Genomic DNA, 22,737 nt, shown 5'->3' on the forward strand with positions numbered 1-22,737 from the left:
CCGGCGGCGGCGGTGTCGGAGCGGTGTCCGAGGAAATGTTCCGCTTGTTTGGTCCTCCTGGTTGCAGGTGTCGTTAGGCGTGAGCAGGGAGCGGCGTGATTGGCCGGGCAGTGCCAAGGTGAAGGGCAGGTTTGGCAGCGCGACGCGGGACTATATGTCAGGGCAGGTGTTGCAGGTTAGCAGGAGTGTTGGGTGTAGCAGCAGCAGGTGTGGGCAGGTTCTAAGCAGTGCCCTTTTCTGTTGCAGAGCGTGTTGTTTGACTCCCTTACCAACCTGCACTCGTCGCTCGGCTTTGGCTCGCTGCCCGCACCCTCCACCACACCCACCGGCGACCCCTTCCGCCCCTACGCTTGTCACATTTGCGGCAAACGCTTCAAGCTTAACCATCACCTCAAACAGCACAGCCGCATTCACACCGGAGAGCGGCCCTTTGCTTGTAACCTGTGCGGGAAGACCTTCACGCAGCAGAGCAGCTACCACTACCACATGAAGAAAAAGTTGTGCGGGCCTCACCCAAGCACCCCCGGCACCCCAGGCACTCCCGAGGCCCCCAGCGTGGCCTCCCCCATGGCGTGCGGAGTGCCGCCCAAGGCGACACACCAGCCTGGGATGGATGTTGGCATGGGCGGGATGGGCGGCGGGCTGCTTCCCGACTTGAGCCCGCACGGCATGTCGGGGGCGTCCTCCAGCATGTCTTGCGCCGGTATTCCTTCGGAGGTCATGAACGCCTTCGTCTCCCTTACAAACTCCGCGGAATCTGCACTAGGGGTGGGCGGGGATCTCTCCACCCATCCCTCTGTCACCCATACTTGAGCTAGGGGCGCTGACCCCTCACCAGCTGGTTAACTGGATGGTAACGTGACTGGTTACCAGCAAGTATTACAATCTTGTGGAGAGGCAGAAAGAGGATGAAAAATTTTGAGTGGAAACACTATAATTATTGCATAACACTGAGGACTTTATTCTGAGAGGGCGTCTTGATCCTCGCGAGACTGTTCTGTAAAGTGAAGGTGGGCTTTCTTGTCCCCAGGGCTGGGAGGTGAGTGAGCGGCCCGCGGAGGGCGTGGTGGCGGCGTGGTTGATGGGGGCGCCCATTCCCATGCGGGGCCGGGGCGGGGCGGACCCATCCGCCCCGAAGCACCACTGCTGCCCCTACTGCACTAAGCAGTTTCGCAGGAAGGACCACCTGACGCAGCACGTCCGCATCCACACGGGCGAGAAGCCGTACCGGTGTGAGCGGTGCGGCCGAGGCTTCAACCAGAAGAGTCCGCTCATGTATCACCTGAGCATCTGCCGCTAGCACCCCGCGGGTGTCATGCGGGGGGTGGTGCTCTGAGGGCGTGGAGGAAAGTTAGAGCGCGGCGGAGCAGCTAGAGGGGACGGGCGGGCAGGGAGGACATCGCCGCCGCCGCGGTCTAACACGTGTAGTGAACCCATAAATTCCCGCTTTGTTACTGTTGACTTTTGAGTGTTGCTCTTGTTATCCTCCCCCTTTCCCCCCTCCCTGCCTTGTGATAATGACTGTTGTAACTAGGTACTAGGTTAAGGTGAGGAGAACGAGGGTGTGTGACGAGGCTTTGCCATGTGTTACAGGCTGGTGGTGGTGGTGGTGGTGGTGGCTTGGGTAGGATGGCGGCGAAGGTGCCGTCGCATCTGTGGCTGACAGGGGGGTCTTGCCTGACGGTCCGGGCGGCGGCCATGCCTCAGCAGCAGCACCACCACCAGCAGGCGCTGCCCGACCCTCGCCCTTATGCTTGCACCTACTGTGGGCGCCGCTTCAAGCGCTCCGACCACCGGCGCCAGCACGAGCGTCTGCACACGGGTGAGAAGCCGTACGGGTGCCCGCGCTGTGGCGCCAAGTTCGCCCAGCAGAGCGGCCTGCACTACCACAAGCTAAACGCCTGCCGCGAGGACCACCACAGATAGTCCAGCCGCGCCCCGCCGTTCCGGCCCCGCCAGCACCCCGGCGGCCAACACATACCTGTCTAGCTGTCGTTGTGTGAGTGTTGATGTGTAGGTCTTGTAGTGGACGTAGTGGATCAGGGCGCGCCTCCTGCCCGCCCATTCAGGGCAGGGGGGCGTTGCCCTGAGTCCCGGCGAGACCCACGAATGGGAGGACTGTGCGAATCTCTGTCTCGGTGTTAAGGAGACTTCCAGATAACTGAAAAGACTTCAGATAACAGAACCAAAGATCCCGAACATGTGTGTAGAGCAAGAGAATTACGCGCTCACTTTTTGTATTCAGTATTATTAGTTTGTGGTGTCTGTGTTGAGGGGAACAGAGGGGAAGGGACGCAGGGCCGGGGTGTGAAGGAGCCGTTCGAGGTAGGGGGAGTGGAGGCTGTGTGGATGAGGAGTGACCCCTCCCTCTCGCCTCCTCGTAGGGCCCCCCGCCTCGGCCGTCCTATGGGGGGCCCCGGTGGGTGGGTGTCCTGGTTGCCGCGCGGAGGAGTAACGTTCCACCTCTTATCTGTTGCAGAGTGGTCGGGGGGGTCGCGGCGTGTGGGTGGTCGCAGGTGGGTGAGGGCGGGCCGTGGGTGGGTGGAGGTAGCCGCCAGGGTTGGGTGGTAGCGGCGGGAAGTGGCGGGGAGCGGAGGTTCGTATGTAACGTGTGTGGTCGGAGCTACAAGCGGCGGGACAACTTGAGTCAGCACCAGAGGAACCACACGGGCGAACGTCCCTACGTGTGTCACCGCTGCGGGTCTTCCTTCTCCCAGCGATGGGCCCTCCACTACCACCGCCTTAGGGGCTGCGTGGCCGCTAACTAGTGCCGCGACCCAAGGCTGGGCTGCTCGCGACCCTCCCATGCTCTCTGGCTGAAATGCGTGGCTTGTGGTGGTGGTGGTGGTTTTGGTGATGGTGGTGGTAGTGGTGGTGGTGGTGGTGGTGGTGGTGGGTGTGAGGTGGAGTGTGGAGGCGCTGCTGATGAGGGTTCTGTGTTGCAGGCGTGGTGGTGGGCGGCTGCGGGTCGGGGATGTGTTGTGGGGGAGGCGGTGGTGCCGGCCGCCCCGACCTGCCCGCACTGTGGTCGCTCCTTCACGCGCCAAGACTCCCTCAAGCAGCACCTCCGCATCCACACAGGGGAGCGGCCCTACAAGTGCAGCCTGTGTGGCCATGCCTTCAAGCACCGCATGGCCCTGGGCCGCCACAGGATCAAGTGCCCCTCTCAGCTTCTGGCTGGCCCTCACCCTCCGCAGAGCGTGGCCCCTTACCAACCCAAAATCTGACTGGCCCCCGCGGCCTCTCCCGGAACACGAGGTCAAGCCACAAGCGTGGGATTTGTGCTTGGATATTTTGGTGCTTTCACTTCTGTTCTTCCTTCCCGGTGTGAGGGCAGCTGTCACCTCTGCGCTGTGCCGCTCCTGTGTTGGGTCAAAGAAAAATGGGAACCCCGGTCATGAGCCGTTTTTTTTTTTTTTTCTTTATTTTTATTGTCGGCTTTTTTCCCGTTTGTTTTTATTTCTTTTCTCTGTGTGGGAACACCGGGCCACCTGAGGGGAGTGCGTGGGAGTCAGGAACACGCTCACCCCCTCGCAGTGTTGCCAAACCTTCATCATCACTCCAGTGTTTCGTTCGTCTTCCGTTTCCCCAGATGTCTTTCCTTTTTAAACATGACGCGCCGCTGTACTTCTGTCGCTAATGTTCCGTTGACCTGAGAATTGCTTATGTCAAGTTGAATTTAAATTATAGAGGAAGTTTGGTTATTTGTTTACTTGAAATAAACTTTGAAATGATTATATATTTCCTTCCTATCCCTCTGCACCCTGACTTACCTGAATTGAGTGCTGGTTAGGAGTTAGGAGTGCTTGCCAGTGGAAACAGACATGAATGAAAAGTACATCACTGAAATGTACCCTAATAATAAAGGTGGCAATGACAAGAAAATCAAAGCACATTCTTACAGTAAGCTCTAATTATAAAGATGGAGTTGAACGGGTGAGGAGACACACCTGAAGTAAACACAAACAAGCACAGGTAAACAGGTGGACGGGAGGACTGATCTAATCGCGACTCGCACGTGAACTGAACATGCTGCAAAAAAAAAAAAAAAGTTAAAACCGTGTGTGTGTGTGTGTGTGTGTGTGTGTGACTGAATGAGTGAGTGTGTGAAGAGTGACTCCCTCTCTCTCAGCCTATCTAAAAATACGTTACGCTTCTGAAGACTGAAAATAATGTGCAGAGATGGACCTTACCGTCCCCTCTTCCCTCACTCTAATAATTTAATGCTGCTAGGAGTGAAAATAGCTTGAAGAGGACCACGCTTACCTCCCCAAGGAGTATGCAGCACTCTTAAAGAGCGTTGAGAGAGAGAGAGAGAGAGAGAGAGAGAGAGAGAGAGAGAGAGAGAGAGAGAGGGCGTGGCGGCTGCATCACTGATAGATAGACAGCACATGACAGCAGCACGTAGGTCACTCTAAAGGTCAGCGTGATGTGCAGTGTGTGTGTGTGTGTGTGTGTGTGTGTGTGTGTGGAAAGCTGTACGACACCAAATCTCAGCATGGCAGCATGCATGAACCCTCCCCCCTTTCTCTCTCTCTCTCTCTCTCTCTCTCTCTCTCTCTCTCTCTCTCTCTCTCTCTCTCTCTCTCTCTCTCTCTCTCTCTCTCTCTCTCTCTCTCTTTCTCTCTCTCTCTCTCTCTCTCATGGCACTGGAAAACCAATCTCAGTATCAGTATCTTAACGAAAGCAAAACAGTTCCACAGGTGTTTTGTTCTCCGCTCCTATCTGGGGTAGGAGGGAAGGGAACGGGGCTGGCGGGCGGGCGGCCGGGCCTAGACGAAACTCGAGTCATGGTGCCATGTAGACAGGCACTCAGTGACAGGCCAGGACGCTTCTATAAACAGGCGAGACGGCACGGTTAGGGCGCGACGAGACTTGACGCTCCGCACTGCTTGGGGCGTAGCGGGGTCGGGGGAGGGGGCGGCTTGGCTGGATGGCGCAACCTTGGCTCCGGCCTGCCTGCCTGGGGTGCGTGGCGGGTGTCAGGGGGTTGGGGGCCAGCAGGAGGGATGTCTCAAGGCTGAGGCCTCGCGTGGGGCACCGGGTGGCCGCGTCGTGTGGGTGTGGGGGTGTTCGTGGGCGTGGGGCAGGCTGGGCAGGGTGGATGTGCGAGTGGCGAGACAGAGGAATGTCTTACGTGGTGGTGTCTGTTGCAGGGGCGGGCGGGGCCGGACGCAGCGCTCATGGGCGTGGAGGGTGGGCGGACGTACCAGCGCGGGTCGTATGATATCCGACGGCCCCACCAGTGTTCGGTGTGCGGCAAGCGGTTCCTCAACACCAGCCACCTGCGGGACCACCTGCGCCTGCACACAGGGGAGCGCCCCTTCTCCTGCCGTAACTGCGGCCGCTCGTTCGTCCAGCGGCAGCACCTGCGGCAGCACGAGCGGGCGGCCAAGTGCACGACGCCCGTGTGCCTCACGTGCAATCAGAGGTTCGCTAACAGAGAGGCGCTCACCCTACACATGCGGCTCCACCTCCTGCCCCCCTCCCCCTCCACCCCTCCCATCATGACACCCACCACCTTCCCCCACCCGCAGTGACCCCCCCCTCCCCAGTTGAGTGTGACTAGCTAGTGGTGTGGCGGGCTGTTGCTCCACCTCTCCGTGTAAGAGAAGGCCTGACATTGTCTTTGTGTGTCGTTACAGACGATGCGGTTAATACTTGGGGACTTGGGTGATGCGGGCGGCGGCGCGGGCCAGGGGGCCGCCACGTTCACCCGCAGGCCGCCACCGCCCCCGCCGCAGCCCCCCGCATCGGCCAGTGGCGGGGGAGGCACGGTGGCGCCCGAGCTTGACATCTTTGAGTATTGCCTCAATGATGCCGTGGGGGACCCGCTGCCCGGAGAACCACGCTCCCCCGGCCCCGCCGCCCCCACCCGGGGCTCGGGGGTCAGCGCGGCGGGGGAGCAGCCCGCGGTGCCGGGCTCCCTTCTCTACCAGTGCCGCCCCTTTGCGTGTCGGTTCTGCGCCAAGCGGTTCAAGAGGAAGGACCACCTGGTGGAGCATGAGCGGACGCATACTGGAGAGCGGCCCTACGTGTGCGCGGTGTGCGGCAAGAGTTTTGCCAAGAAGACAAACCTCAACACTCACACCCGCAGCCACCAACAGCAGCAGCAACAACAGCAGCAGCAGCAGTACCTCCATCACCTGCACGCAGCCTAGCGCCCTTCCTCAAGGCAGGGCATGAGGCCTCCACACGCCTCGCCCCCTTCGCGGGGCATCAGGGGCGCACACGCAAATGGAAAGAATGTTTCTGTACTGTATTTTTTACTTGTTCTGACGGAATTTATCGCATAATAAACGTGTGTTATACAGACTGCTTCTCATTTTGACCTCATGTTGAGAAACAGCGAGAGGCAGGAAGGCCCTTAGTAAGGCTGGGTGATGAGGGCAATGCGGCGGAGTTGGCAGGACAGTGTGGGCAGTGGCGGTGACTGAGACGGAGAGAAAGGGTGGAGGGTGATGAGTGGGTGTCGGTGAGTGTACAGGGAGAGGAAGTCCAGGCAGCAGGGTGTAATGGTAAGGTGTTACGGTCTTTGCAGGGGGAATACAGACCCTCTACCCTATGGATGCGTGGATTGGACGCATTGGACGGCCGACATGTCCAGCTCCCGCCCCTATATGTGCAGCGCGTGCGGCAAGTCCTTTAAGAAGAAGGCCCACGTGCAGGAGCATTACTTGCTGCACACGGGCGAGAAGCCATTCGTGTGTCCCCAGAGTGATAAAAGCTTCTCCCGCGCTCGCACCCTCAAGGCTCACGCGGTGGTGCACCAGCAGGACTAAGGCGCGCTCCCTCAGGATGCTGAAAGTGATTACAGGCCGTAGAGGGTGCTCCGGGCCGTGACATTCAGCGTTGTGTGGTGGGTTGGCTTGCTACTATTTATTCACGGACAGAAATCCCTTCAGCGTTGTGTCTGGTGGGGTGGATGTGTTGCGTGTCTTGTTATCACTTGCTGGTGACGCACGCAGCCTAGCAGACGCCGAAATGAGGTGGACCGTCAGGAGTGGAAGTGGGGCGCGGTAGTCGCTGAAACTGAGCATGCAGCGTGGCTGTGGGAAGGAAAAGGCGTGCATGGGCTTGTGGTGGGAGACAGGATGGGGTATTGATGGTGTGTGGGTGTGCTGCTTGTCCTTCCCCGAGGTGTGCCGCGAGTCTTCCGGAGCAGGGGAGGGAGGGGCGCTGTGCGGCGTTTTGCGCTCAACACTTCAGAAACCAAAGTTTGTATTGCTGTTAGTTCCTTCTTTCTTTCTCAAGTTTTGAGATTAATCATAACTGAGTGATGCTGGTGGGTGTGGATGCGGTGTTGGTGGTGGTGATGGTGATGGTTGTGGTGGTGGTGGTGACGGCTGTCATGGTGGTGGTGGTGATGGTTGTGGTGGTGGTCGCACCTAACTGGCGCCTGTGTGTGTGTTTCAGATGAACGTGGCGAGGCGTGGTGGTGGTGGTGGTGATGGTGGTGGTGGTAGGGGCTTGGAGTCGGTGGCCATGGTCCTCCCGGTGTCGTACTGGCAGCACGCGGCGTCGCCGGCGGCGGTACCGTCGGACCTGGGCTCTCCGTGGGGGCGGCGCTGCGAGCGAGGCGGGTTGCGGGGCGCGGGCGAGAGGCGCCACACGTGCTCGGTATGCGGCAAGGCCTTCAAGCTGAAGCATCACCTGGTGGAGCACTACGTGGTGCACCGCGAGGAGAAGCCCTTCTCGTGCCCCGTGTGCGCGGCCTCCTTCAAGAGGGCCAAGCAGGTCAAGTACCACATGAAGCTGCACCACCGCACGCATCTCGCCGCCTCGGGCCTGCCGCCCATCTCCCCGCCGCCGCTTCTGCCCCAGGCCCCGGCAGACGCCCCGGGTCCCGCATCACACTCCCAGTAGGAAGAGGCCGCCCTCACCAAGGAGGCGCCTCGGTAGCCAGTGTCCAGCACTCACCCATCTCAGTACCCAGTGGCTTGTGTCAGGCGATGATGACTGTCCATCTCATGCCGGCGTCTCGTGCGTTTACTAGTGTATAGTTTTGCTGCAGAATGTAAATAAAACTTTTGATATCGAGACGAGTTTAAGTGTCCACATCAGGGTTGCCTGCAGCTTCCCAGTAATTCCCGTGTGGGTGGAGGCGCCAGCTGGGGATGTGTCTTGTAGGGGCGGGAACGCCGCTGAAATTACGTGCACTCTTTCCAAGCTGCAGAGGGAGAGGGAGGCGTCGTGTGGATGGTGGGAGGAGGGGCGGGCGACACACACACACACACACACACACACACACACACACACACACACACACACACACACACACACACACACAGCAGGGAGGGAGTGGGGCGACAAAGCCATAGCACAGCATTTTACAGAGAACACGTGAGGTGAGGTGGTACCCGGCGGCCACTGACACCTGGTGTTGTCGTTGCAGGAGGTGTCCCCGCTGGAGCAGCTCCTCCTGAGAGACCAGTCGTGTTCTCCGCCCGCACGCGTCAAGTCGGAGCCCAGCGAGAGGGTTGGCGGCGCGCCGGGGGAGGGCGAGGCGGGGGGCAGCCAGGGTGTCAGTCACGGCCACCCGTACCTGGGCGTGCAGTCTTACCCCAGCCTGGCCGCCCTCTCCAGTAACCTGGGGGTGGTAGGCCTCTCCTCCTCCTCCTCAGACCTGGCTTCCATCTCCTCACCGAACCCCGCGGGGCTCGTTAGCGTCATAATGGCCGCGACGCCGCCGCGACCCCAGCGGCGAGCCAGCAACCCTCTCAACTGCCCCGTCTGTGGCCGCGTGGTGCTCTTTCGCTCAGAGTTCGAGAAACACATGCGCACTCACACCGGGGAGAAGCCGTTCCTGTGTCACCTGTGTTCGTACCGCTCAGCGCAGCGCTCCAATCTGAACGTGCACCTCAAGTCCGTGCACAAGCTTTACCTGCCCTCCACCAGCGCCGCCGGGAGCCAACCGCCACCCTGGAATGGCAACCCCGACAGCAGGTTCATCGGCTGAGTCCCGCGCCGTGTCCTCCGCTACCGCCGGGCGTGTGTGGCTGCACAGAAACACGCGTCGCTGTATCCCAGGCTCATGTGACGGCCGAGACGCGTCACCCAAGACTCAGTGACGCCATTTGTTCTGTATTTACGTTGAATTGATTGAATTGTGGCGACGCGTGAGTGACGGGGGCTGGTGGTGAGGGAGGGAGGGACGCTGACTGTGGCGCTGTGTGGTGGGGGAGGGGAGGAGAGGGGAAGGGGAGTAGAGGGGAAGGGAAGCAGGCTAGTCGTGATATACAAGAAGAGTTTATCTCGTAGAAGACAGCGCAGGAGGGCACGCATGGCTATATTTATTTATTATTAATTTAACCCTTGACGTGCCATAGACTCCTGGAGGCACCGGGAGGGAGTAGGGAGGACTAGGAGTGCTGACCAGACCGGTAAACTGGTGAACAGGCGACCCATGACTAGTAGCGAGGTGATACTCAAGGCGGTGTGTGTGTGTGTGTGTGTGTGTGTGCGTGTGTGTGTGTGTGTGTGTGTGTGTGTATAGGTAGTGAAGGTGAGGTTTCTACTCTTCTCTCTATATATACCAGAAACACCATGAACAAGCTTGATTCACTCCTCATTATAGTCAAGACTCCGCTTCTGCCGCCACTACCGGTGTCGCCATTGTTGTTGTTGTTATTATTATTTTATTATTATTATTATTATTATTATTATTATTATTATTATTATTATTATTATTATTATTATTATTATTATTATTACTCGCATTTTTCTGGTGATGATTGCAGCTAGTGATGTATTAGTAGTCACAGTTTACGGAGCAGATTTTAAATATATATATAAAAAAAAAAATAAAAAAATCTTGAGATGTATCATGTATGGAAAGGCTGAGGTGCGTCGATTATGGATACGTATGTGGATATGCTAACGTACAAGTATACCCGGGATGCGGATACCCATTAGTTGAAAGTGAATTCGGACACCAGACATCGCAACGTGTAGATATTCCGTGTATATGGATGCGGGTGTTGATACCGGATACATCTCTCGTAGTTTATTCGCTCGTTTTTGGTAGCAATGATTTTACTTCATAATTATCTACTTTGGGGGTGGGCGAGAGTTACATTGTGAGGGGCGGGAAGGTGGTCTTAGGGGAGGCATGATAGGCGCAGCTGGAGGGAGGGAGGGAGGGAGGGAGGGAAGTGGATAGAGGGTGGAGGGTTGGTGTGGCTGGAGTTCTGAGGTGTGGATGTGTTGGTGGTGGAAGAAGAGACATGTGAGGATCCGTAGCTAAGATGCTGTTATTTCTTTGCAGTGGGTGGCATCTGTGTTCCCTGCGGAGGGCGGAGGAGGAGGAGGAGGAGGAGGAAGTATGTGCGTGTTAGAGCAGGTGGGAGCAGGTAGTGGAGGAGGAGGAGGGTCAGGTTCAGGAGTAGGAGGAGGAGGAGGAGGAGGTATGAACGTGTTAGGACTATCAGGAGGAGGAGCAGGAGGAGGAGGAACAAATGTACTAGGCTCATCAGGAGTACCACCAGCAGCAGCAGGAAGAGGAGGAGGAGGAGGAGGAGGAGCAGGAGGAGGAGGAGTAGGAGGCATAAATGAGGCAGAGAGGCAGGCCTGGGCACGCAGACTCAGTGCTTGCCAAATCTGGTCATGCCCCGTGTGTCACAAAAAATTCGGCATGCGTTACTACTATGAGCGCCATCTGAAGTGCCACCTGGCGGAGAAGGAGCACCAATGTCCTTACTGCCCCTTCAGAGCCTCCTACAAGTGGAACCTCAAGAGCCACATTGTCAACAGGCATAGAGGCAAGCAGCCACCGCCTTAACATCACTGGAGAGGCGTAGACAGGCGGGGAGAGGCCTAGACAGGGAGACTAGGGCGAGGAGAGGCGTAGACAGGGCGGGACAAGACCTAGATAGGACAGGGAGAGGCGTAGACAGGGTGGGGAGAGGCCTAGACAGGGCGGGGAGAGGCCTAGACAGTGGGACTAGGGTGTGGCTGACTGGGAGAGGGAGAGAGGGAGGAGGGGAGAGAGGCAAGTCAAGGGCGTAACTTCAGCTTGAGTTTGGTAGGCTTGGCTGGGACTGGAATGGGAGGAGGAGGGGGTGGGGAAAGGGGAGGCTCTGGGTGTGGCAAGGGGAGCTAAGGGAGAGGGGAGAGGGGGGTGAGGGAGTTTGGTTACTGCTGCTGTGATTGGTGTAATTGATTTGATCGTCTTCCTTACGTTCGTATTTTATTATTTTTTTTTGTGCACGATTTGTTTGTTTGTAGGACCAAGTTCGTTTTTTTTTTTGTTTGAATAAAGGTATGACAAGTGAGTCTGTTGTCCTTTCACTTCTTGCCTCATTCCTTATCCTTAGAAAATAAACATAGGTGAATAAAGATAAGTAAACGATATTAATAAAAAGTATGTATCGTCCAGCAACTGAGAAAAAAAAAATGCAACCTTCTCCTTTTTCTTTGCCTCGATGTGTTGTGCCGTGAAAGGAAGCTTGTCTGGGGTGGTGGTGACGGTGGTGGTGGTGGTGGTGGTATGGCGGGCGCTGCTAGACTGACGCACATGAGTGATGCCCACAATGCACTGGTGCTCTATTTGGTGTGGTTGATGTGGTGATGATGCCCGTGGATTGGTGATGGTGATGGTGGTGGTGGTGGTGGTGATGGTGATGGAAGGGAGAATTCGGAGGCTACAAAAGAGGCTCACTTTCTCTCGTTACAGGGCCTCCTTCCTCTCCCCCGGCGTGAGTACCGCTTCCACGGCCAGGTAGACTCACCTTACCGCTGCTGCTGGTGCGGGAAGACTTCCACCACCCGCTATGATTACCAGAAACACCTCAGAACTCACACGGGGGAAAAGCCCTTCCTCTGTCCCGTCTGTCCTTTCCGAACGGGGGATCGCTCAAGCCTCTCTAAGCACGTCCGTCGCCATCACCACCACCACCACCAGCTCCAACACCAGCCCCGGGAGACACACACACTCCCGCACCCCCAGCAGTAACCGAGCGTGGCCTGTGCGTTGGCGGTTGTTTCTCACCCTCTTGTGCCTGTCAGAGAGTTGGTGGTGCTGTTGCTGCTGCTTCCTCTCACTTAAAGTCCTGTAGCTTTTCCTTTATGCTTTTGACTCCGGGATCTCTGTGTGTGTGCCCCTGGGAAGGTATTGTAGTAGTGTTGTGTGGGGCGGGTGAGGGGCGTGAGTGATTCTTAGTGAGTGAGGGAAGGCGCGAGTGTGTGGCTGTACCAGGCTAACATGGAGACAGTTGATAAGGGTGCGTGTCCTCTTGTTTCAGGCTGGGGTGGTCAGGCTGGACGCGGGGAGGGAGGTAAAGGGGAGCGGCATAACTCCCGTGTATTATCTTGACGGGATGGAGGTGCTGTCGTGCCCCCTCTGCGGCCGTGTCCTCCACAACCGCGGCAGGTTCAGGAGCCACCTCGAGTATTGCCGCCGCGCCTCCAACCCTCAGTTCACCTGCCAAACCTGCCACAAGTCCTTCGCGTACCGTAAAGACCTGGAGAAGCACGAGCGCACGCACACTGGGGAGAGGCCCTACACGTGCCATTACTGTCCCTTCAGGTTCGCAGACCGCAGCAGTCTGGTGAAGCACCGCCGCAGGCACCACCCGTCACCTCCGCCGCCCCCGTAAGGCCGTGCGGGGGCAGCGCGGAGCAGCGGTCGCCGTCAGTAGTAACACACGAGTGGACTGAGTGGAGTGAATGGAGGGCGAGGGTGTGCGCGGGGCGGCCCGTGGCTTGCAAACACCCTTGATAAGCTGCTTGTCTTGTCTTCTTACAGGCTGGCGGAGCAAGGCAGCTCACCCCCCAGGCTCTAGGCCAATACGCGTATTTATCTGTATGCGGGGAGGAAGGACGCCGCGCGGACTACTGTACTAGAACATGGACCAGGGGACAAGAGGAGGTGGGTTCCCCGATCCCCCTGGTGGCCATGGCGATGGAGCAGCCCCGGGGCGGGGCAGAGGAGTGGATGTGTCCCCTGTGCTTCAAACTGGTGGCCAACGAGCAGAGGTTCAAGCGCCACCTGGACTACCACAGGCAGGCCTCCAACCCTCAGCACCCCTGCGGCCAGTGCGGCAAGCGCTTCACCTTCGCCGCCGACCTGCAGAAGCACATCAGGGTCCACACTGGGGAGAAGCCCTTCAAGTGCTCCCGCTGCCCCTTCCGCACGGGGGATCGCAGCCACCTGGCGCGCCACGTCAGGACACCTCACCCCCCGGAACAGCTCAGCCTCACTACCTCGTCCCGGGACTCCGCGGCGTGAGGTTCCCGTCTCGTGCATTGTAATCCGCGTGTGGCTCAATGTGGCGCTGTGGCTCGCCGCGGTGTGCGTTGCCTGCCACCCTCAGGAAGTTGTGTTGCGGGCGTGGGTGAGTGTGGGCATGCGGGGGTTGTTCAGGTGTGTGCGTGTCGGCGATGGTGGTGGTTAGTGCTGGTGACTGGTCCATGGTGGTGTCCGTGGAGGAACACTGTATTACTCTTCACTGTTCTTTCCTTCCTCTTGTGGCATGGCTTGGACAGCTTTCTATATAAAGGATTGTATTTATTTTTTTGAATTCAGATAGAACACATGCCATTCGTTATCTTGAAATGGTTTTATCTTTGTACAGTGATGGCTTATTAATAAATATGAGACATATATTGGTTTTAGATGTGGCTGTGACTCATCCTTGCACCTGTGAGGGCCGCTACCTGCACGCTAATTAGGATACACATGAATAAGTCATGTTATTTATTCCAATGTGGGAAAGTTTAAGATTCACTGTGGGAAATTAATCCAAAACTCTAACACGTAAAAAAAAAAAAAAAAAAAAATTGGGGCAGGGGAAAGAGGGAAGTCGGAAGTTACCTGTATCCATCTTACCGCCACCTTGGCATCGTTTGTTCTGTGAGGGAGGGAAGGGGTGTCTTGGGGGGACGGATTAAGATATTACCAGTGTTAGGGGCGAAAGGAAAAGATGTTATCAGACTTACACAAATTTTCATCTCCCTAGCCTGGGGCTGCAGGAGTGAGACTGTGTTTCTGGTGTTACAGGGTGTGGCTGGCCTGTTTTCTGAGATGTTGCTGGGCGTGGAAGGTGGTGGTGGCGGGCTGCGGGCGTGGGCGGGGGCGTGGGAGGACGTGCGGCTGGCCATGCGGGTGGCTGCGGACGACCTGCGCCGAACTGCACCCAGGACCGAGTGCCACATCTGCGGTTCCAGCGTGAGCCGCGCGAACCTGCAGCGCCACATCCGCACCCACACCGGGGAGAAGTTGTACGGGTGCCCGAATTGTAGCTACCGCACCGGCGACCGATCCAACCTGCGGCGCCACTACACCAGCGTGCACCCCGACCAGCCCGCCCTGCAGATGTAGCCAGCCCGCCCTCGCGCCGCCGCCCGCACACACACACACACAGACACACACGAAAGCAAAGGAAGGGTACACTTCTCCAAGGCAGCGCAGCTTTTGGACAGTTTCTAAGTTGTGCAAATCAAATAATACACAAAAGTAGTGATGATAGAAAGAAAGTGAGGAGGATGGAGGGACATATGAACCAATACCACTACACTATGACAACAGCAACAACAACAACAACAACAACAACAACAACAACAACAACACAGGAACAGCAAGCGAGAGAGAGAGAGAGAGAGAGAGAGAGAGAGAGAGAGAGAGAGAGAGAGAGAGAGAGAGAGAGAGAGAGAGAGATACCTCGCACACACTTTATAACTATTTACCTGACATTCACTCAGTAGGAGAGAGAAAAAAAGATTAATACTCCAGTACACACACACACACACACACACACACACACACACACACACACACACACACACACACACACACACATACACACACAGACACACACACACAGCCGTAACAAGAGTTGGTCGGGGCCAAGAAGAGTATGACTGTGATGAACAAAAAGCATATAATCCTGAATAATCCTCATTGTGCCGTCCTTTTTTGTACTCTACCTGCGTATGGGATTAACCAGGCTTGACTAGAGGGATTATTATTCCCGATCATCACTGTGTGGACTTGATATTACTACCCGGGGCTGCTGCTCGCGGGGCTTTGTGGTGTAAGGAAGAACGTGTTGTGATGAACGATACTGCTATTACTGTTACTCCTACTACTACTACAACTGCTACTACTGTTACTTCTTCCTGCTGGGGGGGGGGGTGGAGGAGGGAAGGGATCTGCATTAGTCCTGTTTGGGGGTCACCCGCTTGTGTTTTTGTAGGGGTTTATGGTGTTTTTATTCTGTGTTTGGAAGAGGTCATGCAGTGCTTAGAAAGTGCATTCAAAATGGTGTTTATTTTGTCCTGTTATTTATATCTATTTCTTCTTCCTCTGTGTGTGTTTCGGTTGAATAAAGAATGTGCTGTACAACATCTGTCATTCCCGGAAACTTTTACTTTGTCATCACCATCACCACTACATTTCCTGAAGCACCGCTGGCGTCCCTGAAGTGGTGGTGAGGGTGGTAGGGCGGTGGGATGGTGGGGTGGGTGGTGCAGCTGTCCTGGGTTCTGTAATGTTCACATCAACATCACTGACGAGGTTCCTGCACTGTGAAAGGTAGTCTGTCCCTCCCTCCCTGCTCTGGACTCAGCCCGCCAAGGGACTGCCTGCCTGGCCTATCAGACCCAGAGTTCCTGACGGTAAGCAGCTTGGTCGAGGCGTGTGCGAGTGTTGTATGTGTGGGTCGCCCTGCCCGCGCCAGCCCCGCCACACCTCAAACTCTTGCTCTTTCCAGAGGGCGTACATGGCGGCACTCAGCAGGAGCGCGCAGGAGGACGTGACCTTTCTGGATGGTGGGCGGGCGGTGTCTGGTGGGGCGGCAGGACGTGAGCTGGGGTCAGGACGCCGCGTGGCGTGCCCGGTGTGTGGCAACGTGACCGCCCGCACTTACTTGGCTACGCACCTGCGAACTCACACCGGGGAAAAGCCCTTTGCGTGCCCTCATTGCCCCTACCGGACTGGCGATCGGTCGAATTTAAATCACCACATGCTGCGTCATCGTCACCCGCCTGCGGGGGGCCGCGGGGGCAGGGTGTCGCGGGAGCCGCACCTCTCCGCCGAGCAGCAAGCCGCGCATGCCCCCCCTGCCACCGCCTGGGATGACACAGCATTCTAGTTCGGCATCATGGTCTTCCTGCTCTACGCCTCCCCTGGATTCTGTGAGCGTAACGCGCCGTGAGCTGTGTGTGCGTGTGTGCACTGGGGACGCGGCCAGCCCCGAGCGGCGCCGCGGGTGTGTGGCCGCTGCTGGCTGCCGGCCTGAGGCACCGGGAGCGCCGCCGCCAGGCACGGCACCGGCTTCCGTGTCGGCGCTGCATTTACCGTCAGCTTTAAGGAGAAAGAAAGCCGTGTATCAAGGGACCACGTGTTGTTAACTTAGGCTTCCAGAGAACACTTGTGGGATCAAGGAACAAAGGTGGTACAGTATTTTGAAGATAGCGATATATTCCTACACATTGTACATAACTATGCACTGATGTGCATCTATGCATTAAGAAACAAATCAGTATTATGCAGCGAGCAGACAGCTGCCGTATTACTTGCGTGACCAGTCCCTCCGTGGACGTGAACCAAGTGTGACGAGCGGCGGCAACTGTCGTGCGCGTCACGCCTCAACCTGTGCTGTGGCTCACCAAAGTGTGATGTGTTCCTTATTTGTTGACCTGCTTTAATAGTGTCGGGAGTTCAGGCTCGGGGCCTGTGGTGGAGGTGGGCGCATGGTGGTGGTGGTGGTGGTGATGGTGGTGGTGGTGGAGGAGGTGGTGGTGACTGGTACTAACCTGGTTGGGGTGTGTTGCAGACGCTGTTGGTTCAGGGGGTGTCTCCGCGTCGCGTGGCGCGCCTGGTGTGCGGCTCGGACACGGTGTGCCCTCTCTGCGGCAAGACCTTCTCCTACCCTGAGTCCATGATCCGCCACTGCCAAGGCCACCTCCCTACCGCACACCGCCTCCGCTGCACCGCCTGCGGCAAATCCTTCCACCGCAAGGACCAGTTCAAGTACCATCAGGCGCGGTGCGAGGCCCGCCATCTTGGTCCTCTCTTGCTGGGGGGACCGCATTAGCCCTGCCCCCTCCCGACCCTCCCCCATTCTCCTCCCCCCACTTACTGCTCCCCTCAGTGATGATCAATTGTTTTGTAACCTCAACTTGACCAAAGGAAGTTAGCTTCTATGATGATAGGCTTTCACTAGTTATATTTATATGAAGTGTTTACGTGGGTTTATAATCAAAGTGAATGCTGAACGCAGTGTGTCAGATCACAGTTGTTATGTCTCTGTTTGTTACCTCACTCGTGCACCGTCACTTCTCATGTTGCTTTCAGTGATTGTCTACCTCTGTTTTACTTTTCATCTTGCTGCCTCGTGTTTCCGCCGCCCCGTGTGGAGATTCAGGTTTGTCCCTCTTAGCAGGTGATCATTAATTATATTCTATTAATATATTCCGTTAAGGCACAACGACAGTATTGGACGTAGGTAAAGGTTTTATCTTATATCTTCTCATCACATTTCCAGTAAGATAAGTTTTGCACAGCCCTGTTTGTGTTGATCTAAGTTTTGCACGTCGTATCTTGGCACGTCAGCGGGTTTTCTTGTGGGGTGGCCGCGTCTCGCCGCCACTGTGTTTTTCATCAATAAAAGCTGATGAATCATTACTGCTTTCATTTACCAGGAACATCAATAACTAAAGTGCAGAGTGAAAGGTTCTTATGAAGTGACGAGTGAAAACCATTATTTTAAGATTCCCTGTTTTGCTTTAATTAATTTGTACGAAAAAATTAAGACAACTTCATTATTTTCTCCCTTCAAAATAAAGTAAACTTAACTGGCATGAATGACAGGCCGTGGGATGCCGCGGGAAGTAAGTACAGGTAGAGGGAAGGCAAGTGATGGAGGGGGTGCAGTGACAGTAACGCAGTGTTTTGTTGCAGGACTGTGAGACGGTGCGGTTCAGCTTGCGGTGCCGGTGCTGTGACAAGTCCTTCAGTAATCGCTCCAACCTGCAGCGCCATCTAGCCTCGCAAGCCAACTACCGCCCTTACTCCTGCCCTGTGTGTTCCAAGGCCTTCGCTCGCAAGGACGTCCTCAAGAGGCACGTGATGAAGCACAACTTGTCCCAGTCCCTGCACGCCATCCTCACCGAGCCCCCGGGGATTGTGACGCTCGGCCCGCCCTTCTGAGCGCTCGTCCTCGGCACCCAACTGACTATGTGTTAAGTTTTTGTTACTTTCCGGGGGCCAGTGTCTTCCCCGACAGGTAGTGTTCTTAGGTTAGTTTGGTCATGTTGAAGAGGTCACACCATCACCACCACGCTCACTCCTCCTCCTTCATAACCTTGTCACCCACCATCATTTGCCAAGCATTCCTACTTTGCTTAGCTGCCCTCACCCACACTCCTCCAACCACAGGCGAACCATAGCCTCGCCCATCGCTCAATTAGCTCCACACACACACACACACACACACACTCGAACAAGTATTTGAGTCTTGAAAATGTCTAAATATCTGCTCATTTTCTTAAGAACTTCATTTGGTATTTAGAAGTAGCCTAGTCTGAATCTGTGATGCATTACAGTAGCCATGCCATCCAATCATCAAAGACCGCTGAAACATTACAGTACAGAAGCTCACATGTTACGTCATAGGTCATGTGGTACCGCCCTGCACCAGTGCCTGTTAACAAATAGACCGCGTGGTATTCTGAACTAAATATAACATTACTTAATAATCACATCTTCACTATATTTTGTCTGCTAGATCAGGATGTTATTAAATTACGTTATATTTGATGAAAGAAGCACCACTTGCTTTTGTTTACATACAGAGTTGACTACGAGCGCATGGCAGGAGCACGCGGCATTGTTTACATTTTAGCGAGTGTTGGTGCGTCTTCACTGCTTAGAGAAAACACTCAAATATTACCACAAAAACAAATTCATCGTGCGTTACTTACAATAGAAAAAAAATGAAGTAAGTAGCCTGTCCATTATTTTTACCGAAACATCAAAATATTAACGAACTGCGTAGATAAACAGTGTTGAAAGCGTCACATCCCTCATATTTTGTAATAGTACCACGAGTTAACAATGATCACTCCACCATTAACTCATCAGTCGTCATTAGTTGCTAGTCCATCATAGTCTTTCACTGGTGTCCTCATGATCTCAAATTGCACATGATTAGTGATAATTCCCAGCGTGACTGGTTCTGAGGTAGCCAGTTGAGACCAGTAGGCGAAGAAATTAACTGATGAAGCCAAACTACTCTTGAAGCTCAACAATACTCCTAAAGGCTCAGTAATGTACCTAAAGCTCTCCCACCTCTCAGTTTTGCCCCTAAAGTTTTAAGTAATGCTCTGAAGTTCTTCCAGTGTCACTAAAGCTCTTTATGTAACAGCCTGAAGCTCTCATAACTCCTTAAAATCCTAGTGCTCCCAAAGCTCTCATACTCTAGAGATCACCAGTATTGCCCCTAAGCTCTTCCAGTAATGTCCCTGAAAGCTCTTCCAGTAATGCCCTCTAAGCTCTTCCAGTCATCTCATAAAGCTCTCCCAATTAAAGTATTACATTAATGAAGTAAGAAAATAAGTTACCATGATACAGAATATACGGTTTATTTCCAGTTTTCATCATTGTATACCAATATGATGAACTGTGTGTCTAGTCACCAGCTTCTTGATAAATCTCAGAAACTGCAGTAGAATGTGCTGGAAGGAAAAAAAAATGAGATGTGTTCGAATCTTGGTGTGTCGCAAGGTTAAATGTTGGGATATCGTTTCTCAAAAAGTGTGTTTTCGAAATTATGCATCCTGTAATAGTGCTGAAAAGACTTGTGAGTTCATGTTTTACAGGCATACATACATATACATAAATTTTGGTACTCATTATACTCATATACATAAATTTTGGTACTCACTATGGATCAACTAAACTCCATATACTTATTATGAAGACTATTTCTACTTCATTGTGTAGGCTTCATTTGTGTCTCTCTGGTGTATTGGCTGATGTGGCAGGTTATAAATCAATAGAGTGTTTAAAATCTTTACTATTTTTCACTGTGGGTTTACTAAACTCTTTATTACAGAACCTGTTTCACTGTGTAGGGTAGATTCTTGCCTCCATGTTGCAGTGACTAACCTGTCTGGTTATAAGTTGATAGGCTGTGGTTTGAATTGGATGAGCACTAAGGCCATGGGCAGCTATTGCTTATGTCCTCAATCTTACCCAGATCTTATGGTGAATTTTGTACTATATCAGTGACAAAAGTAAGATTTTACCTGTATTTCATTATTCTACAGCTCAGGTTAATCAGTTTGCAAGCATTCATAAGGCTCTCAGATTTGAATGACCGATGAAAACATATGTGTAACTCTTCATTAACATTAATTTTAGATCAAGAGAAGAAAGATTGGAAATACCGTCACAGTTCTGCACTAACACTCACTTTAGATACTCAGAGGAGAGATATGTGTTTAGAATTCCATATAAATATAACCTAACCAGAATTTACCATTACACTCAATAAGGACCTCTTCATTCATTGTCTTCCTTCTGTGCCACTTATTAGGAGACACAAGTTGGCCAAGGGAAATTAATAACTTTTCTGTATATCTTTATTTATGGAATCTCTTTTTTCTTTGTCATCCTTCTGTTGTTATTAGAAGACTTAAGACTGTGGAGAAAGAAAGGCAGTTTTTCTTTATTTTTATGTTTATGGAGACTTGTTCATTGTGTTCTTTTTACATTGCCATTAGGAGGAACTTAACAATTGGGGAGAAACAAAGGCTATTTTAATTTATTTATTTCTCCATTTGCTAGTGTGAGTTCAGTGCAGCTTGAAAAATCATTAAAACCACAAGAACATAATAGAAGCCACAAGATAACCTATATTTGGGAGCTACTGTATAAAACTTTACATATATCCACCTATCATCCCTCTCCACAAATGTATCTAAAAGGTGTCTTATTTTTAAAAGCTCCCGTTGGCTCACTCATTGATTAAGGGGTTCAACTCACTCCTCATCTGGCTTACAGTGGCTTGGCAGGGTCACTGGGTTATGAGGTCACAGTTCCTTGATTTACATTCAGTACCTGTTATGTAAAGTCTTTGTATAATCTTTGACTGACTGGGATTCTACCTTGTATTTCTCTCTCTCTCTCTCTCTCTCTCTCTCTCTCTCTCTCTCTCTCTCTCTCTCTCTCTCTCTCTCTCTCTCTCTCTCTCTCTCTCTCTCTCTCTCTCTCTCTCTCTCTCTCTCTCTCTCTCTCTCTCTCTCTCTCTCTCTCTCTCTCTCTCTCTCTCTCTCTCTCTCTCTCTCTCTCTCTCTCTCTCTCTCTCTCTCTCTCTCTCTCTCTCTCTCTCTCTCTCTCTCTCTCTCTCTCTCTCTCTCTCTCTCTCTCTCTCTCTCTCTCTCTCTCTCTCTCTCTCTCTCTCTCTCTCTCTCTCTCTCTCTCTCTCTCTCTCTCTCTCTCTCTCTCTCTCTCTCTCTCTCTCTCTCTCTCTCTCTCTCTCTCTCTCTCTCTCTCTCTCTCTCACTGACACACGGGAGCACAGCCCTCCCAGAAGACTCGCCATGCCTCAGAGAACCCATCCATGCTAGAAACTCAACACAGTACATGCATCTAGTTATCTTTACTATGCTTAAGAGCAGCATCATCACTTGAGCTGAAGGGGATTTAACTCTCTTCTTAGGGGATCAGAATGAGGGAAGGGATGCTTGTGTTGAGCCTCACATTTCCCCACAAGTGTAGCTGTACTAACAAAACAATCAAGACTTTAGATGCCAGTACAAGTTAAGTATGAAAAATGTAGATAGAGTAATGTGTGGGTGTGATTCAAATGTCATGTGAAAAATTTTGGGTAGAGATTTATTTCACATACCAGCCATTACTTCCTAAATTATGCTCTTAACTATCATCTACCATTACTTGCAATCTAAGCTTAAACCATCATGGGAATCTGTTGTTTTTAGAAAAATGACTTGAGAATTATCTGCAATCTTGAATATGTTAGGTCTTGATAAGTTTAGGCTTCATTAGGTTAAGATTAGTTAAGACTTGGGCAGGTGTGATTGAATTAAGACAAATTAACTTTGATCAGGCTTGATTCAGCTAATGTTAGTTGCTTACAGGGATGTCAAGCTTGTACTGAGATCCCTTCTGCATATAGGAGTGTCCTGAAAGTTGATGATTACGTTTTGCAGACTAGTTTTCATGATTACTCTAAAATCATCACTTCCCTAAGAATACTGGGGTATGATAAGCATACAAAGTAAAGAAACCATCAGTCCTTAAGAATTAATGGGGTTTGATAAGTGTGTACAGTAAAGAAACTGGCACTTCCCAAAAAATATTGGGATTTGGTAATCATGCACAGTAAAGAAACCATCGTGTCCTTAAGAATACTCGTACTGGGGTCTCATAAGCATGCAATATAAAGAAACCATAACTCCCTAAGAATATTGAGGGTCTGATGGGCATGTAAGGTAAAGAAACCATCACATCCCTAAGAATGCTGGAGTCTGATTAGCATGCACAGTAAAGCAAGACACCACATAAATAACTTACTCAAGGAGGTACTGGCTGGTGAATGAAGTTAATCTTTACTGAAGCTTTTCCTAGTCCTGTGGGGCCATAGTTACTTTTATAGAAGACTAACAAGAATACCGTAACTTAATAGATGTTAGAAATGATAAGAAACAGCTATAAAGAAAGACAGTATTAATCTCTTCAAACTGTTCCTTTGTGACATACAAGTAAGAATG

At 53.0% G+C, this 22,737-nt stretch overlaps 3 protein-coding genes across 18 annotated transcripts in view; all 3 read left to right on the top strand.

Moving 5' to 3' along the window:
* LOC135114754 (longitudinals lacking protein, isoforms A/B/D/L-like) overlaps positions 1-22,737 on the top strand; it is a 54,835-nt gene that overhangs the window by 27,974 nt on the left and 4,124 nt on the right. For 2 of the 16 annotated variants that reach the window (XM_064030786.1, XM_064030791.1), the window contains exon 5: positions 12,746-13,614. In XM_064030786.1, the coding sequence (XP_063886856.1) occupies positions 12,746-13,228 (483 nt within the window). In that variant the 3' untranslated portion in view covers positions 13,229-13,614. The other 14 variants (XM_064030795.1, XM_064030802.1, XR_010275663.1 and 11 more) reach the window with 13 other exon arrangements.
* Positions 2,201-3,735, top strand: LOC135115115 (zinc finger protein 467-like). The gene is made up of 3 exons (XM_064031615.1): positions 2,201-2,206; positions 2,385-2,765; positions 2,946-3,735. The coding sequence occupies exons 1-3, from the start codon at positions 2,201-2,203 to the stop codon at positions 3,225-3,227; spliced, it is 669 nt and encodes a 222-aa protein (XP_063887685.1). The 3' UTR covers positions 3,228-3,735.
* LOC135114758 (Krueppel-like factor 16) lies at positions 5,291-6,313 on the top strand. Its single transcript, XM_064030809.1, has 2 exons — positions 5,291-5,431; positions 5,646-6,313. The coding sequence occupies exon 2, from the start codon at positions 5,649-5,651 to the stop codon at positions 6,159-6,161; it is 513 nt and encodes a 170-aa protein (XP_063886879.1). The 5' UTR covers positions 5,291-5,431; positions 5,646-5,648; the 3' UTR covers positions 6,162-6,313.

Source organism: Scylla paramamosain, chromosome 28 (genome assembly GCF_035594125.1).
Source record: "Scylla paramamosain isolate STU-SP2022 chromosome 28, ASM3559412v1, whole genome shotgun sequence".
Taxonomy (NCBI): Eukaryota; Metazoa; Arthropoda; class Malacostraca; order Decapoda; family Portunidae; genus Scylla; species Scylla paramamosain.